The sequence below is a fragment of the Myotis davidii genome, unplaced genomic scaffold (genome assembly GCF_000327345.1).
Source record: "Myotis davidii unplaced genomic scaffold, ASM32734v1 scaffold309, whole genome shotgun sequence".
Lineage (NCBI taxonomy): Eukaryota > Metazoa > Chordata > Mammalia > Chiroptera > Vespertilionidae > Myotis > Myotis davidii.
The window spans coordinates 854,550-856,879 of record NW_006383013.1 but is presented as its reverse complement, the minus strand read 5'-3'; the positions used below and the strand labels follow the sequence as shown (position 1 = coordinate 856,879).

The window sequence follows — 2,330 nt, the reverse complement described above, 5'->3', positions numbered from 1 at the left end:
GTCATTACTCATGGGGGTGGTATTTTTGTCTTTTTTTAGTTGTCAGTCCATGCAATTCTGGCTCCCCAAACAGTCAGACACATACCACAGCAATTTCTAGCTCTGTAGCCTATCTAAATGCTATACCCAAATAAGTACTTTAATTTTTTTTAATCCTCACCTAAGGATATGTTTTTATTGATTTCTAGAGAGGAAGGGGGAGAGTGAGAGAGAGAAAGGAGAGAGAGAAGCATCGATTGATTGCCTGATTGAACTCACACCCTAGATATATGCTCTGACCAGGAATTGAATCCGTAACTTTTTGGTGTATGGGACGAGTCACCCACCCAGGGCCCAAATAAGTACTTTAAAATTCATTGGAATTTGTGGCTTAAAATGCTTTTACTTCAGTAATCCTAAAATGAAGTTGCCAGGTTTAAGAAATAAATATACAGGATGCCCTGTTAAATTTAAATTTCAGATAAACAACAAAGAATTTTTAGTATATCTCATACAATATTTGGGACACACTTATACTAAAAATTATTTACTGTTCATCTGAAATTCAAATTCAACTGGGTATCCTGCATTTTATTTGGTAATTCAACCTAAAAGAAAATCTCCGAGTATCTATTATCTATTCCAACAAAAGGGACCAGTTTCTGCTATGTGTGAGACCAGAGGCGTTTTACGCCATAAGGTAAGTGAAGCTACATATCCTTAAATGATTCAATCACTAAATGATCACAGAATCTTGAAATGCCTGTAGGAACGTGGAGGCTATTTTTCAAGTGATTAAGGCATCAGTGGGAGTTAGGTTTGTTTTCTGAGTGATGGGCTTTTTGGTTTTGTGAATCTAAATTCTGAGTCTGTAAGAGGGATAGAGGGGATAAATGGTGATGGGAAAAATAAAATAAAAATTTAAAAATAAAATAAAAAAAGAATTCTGAGTGTGATAAGAAAATCTATCTGCCCTAGCACATGGGCAGTGGAGCATGAGCTGCACAGAAAATAAGGACAAATCCAGGAGCACATTCAGGAAGGGTGAGATGCCTTTCCCATCCTCTCTGGCCTAGTAATGAGCGTTCACGCTATTTAATCTGTGACTCCGATTCAAAACACAAGTAAACGGGGCTTGCTTTAAATGAAGCTTTTATACAGAGTTATACATCTATGTACAAGCAGCTCTGAAGGCCAGAGAAGCAACTCACATTTTGGAACCTTGGAGGCTCTCCAGATTACACTGGATTTCAAACTAGCTCTTAAACAAACCTTGGGGAACAGCACCTAGTCCTAGAGCCTCGGCCTTAGAAGGGTGCAGGAGAAATTAAGTCAAGAGTCAAGATTGCTTCATATTCTGGAAAACATAGTGGCAACACACAACACTCCTGGATTGCGGGAAATCAAATCGTGAGAGGGACATGATTGGAAGGAAACCCCTAAGGTTCCTCGAATTCCAGGCGCCTCCAAGGGGTACCCTGGCAGCCACCTCCGGGTCACCTGCCATCTCCTCAAAGCTTGACAGAGAAGGAAGAGCCGCAGGAGCAGCCTTTCTCCGCCTGCGGGTTGTTGAGCACTTGGAAGGAGCTTCGGATCAGCTCCTGGCAGAAGTCCACGTGGGCGCCTTTCACGAAGGCCAAGCTATCAGCGTCAACCACCACTCGGGCCCCGCCCTGTTCAAATACCCTGGGGAGAAAAAAAACAAAAACACAAAAAGCAAACCACACACAGGAGAACAGCATCAGTGACGATCATAAACACCAACACCCCGACACTCTGAGCCCTGGCGTGAGAGGTGCGCATTCCGGGTTTTCGGAAACAGGCAGCATTCCTTACTGCCTCCAAAACGGTGCCGATTTTGGAGGCAGAAAGATCCAACGGAATGACCCCTGGGAAACGTTTGGATATTCAGACCTGGCATCTCATCCGGCCTAACTCCTATCAGCGACCCCGCGGGCCCAGGAAGGCCCATCTCCCTCCTGTAACTGGGTTCTTTGGAATCAAGACAACCCGTCTTCACGTGCATCCCCCGCCCACCCCCGTGCGCGGGGAGGGTGGTGTGGAGCATCCTGAGCAACCCGTTCAAATCTGGAATAAAAGTGCGCCTTCAGCTCCACACACGCTTCCCCCTCCCGCACACTCCGAGGACCACCACCCCTCCCTTCCTCCTTGCCTGTCGTCGGGGTGGATCACTGTGTCCAGCGAAAATCGGTACTGGAATCCGGAGCATCCACCCCCCTCCACCTCCAGCCGGAGGAATTCTGCCCCTTGGGTGATTTCCAGGAGCCTCTGAAACGCAGAACGAGGGGGTCAGGCCCGCCCGGCCGGGGGCGGCGGAAGGGTGGGCCCCG

At 46.7% G+C, this 2,330-nt stretch overlaps 1 protein-coding gene across 1 annotated transcript in view; it reads right to left on the bottom strand.

Annotated features, from left to right (window-relative positions):
• Nucleotides 1–1,114: 1,114 nt before the first annotated feature.
• ISCA2 (iron-sulfur cluster assembly 2) overlaps nt 1,115–2,330 on the bottom strand; it is a 1,710-nt gene continuing 494 nt past the window's right edge. Inside the window, 2 exon segments of the mRNA XM_015558039.1 lie at nt 1,115–1,665; nt 2,153–2,324. Of these exon segments, the coding sequence (XP_015413525.1) occupies nt 1,491–1,665; nt 2,153–2,324 (347 nt within the window). The 3' untranslated portion in view covers nt 1,115–1,490.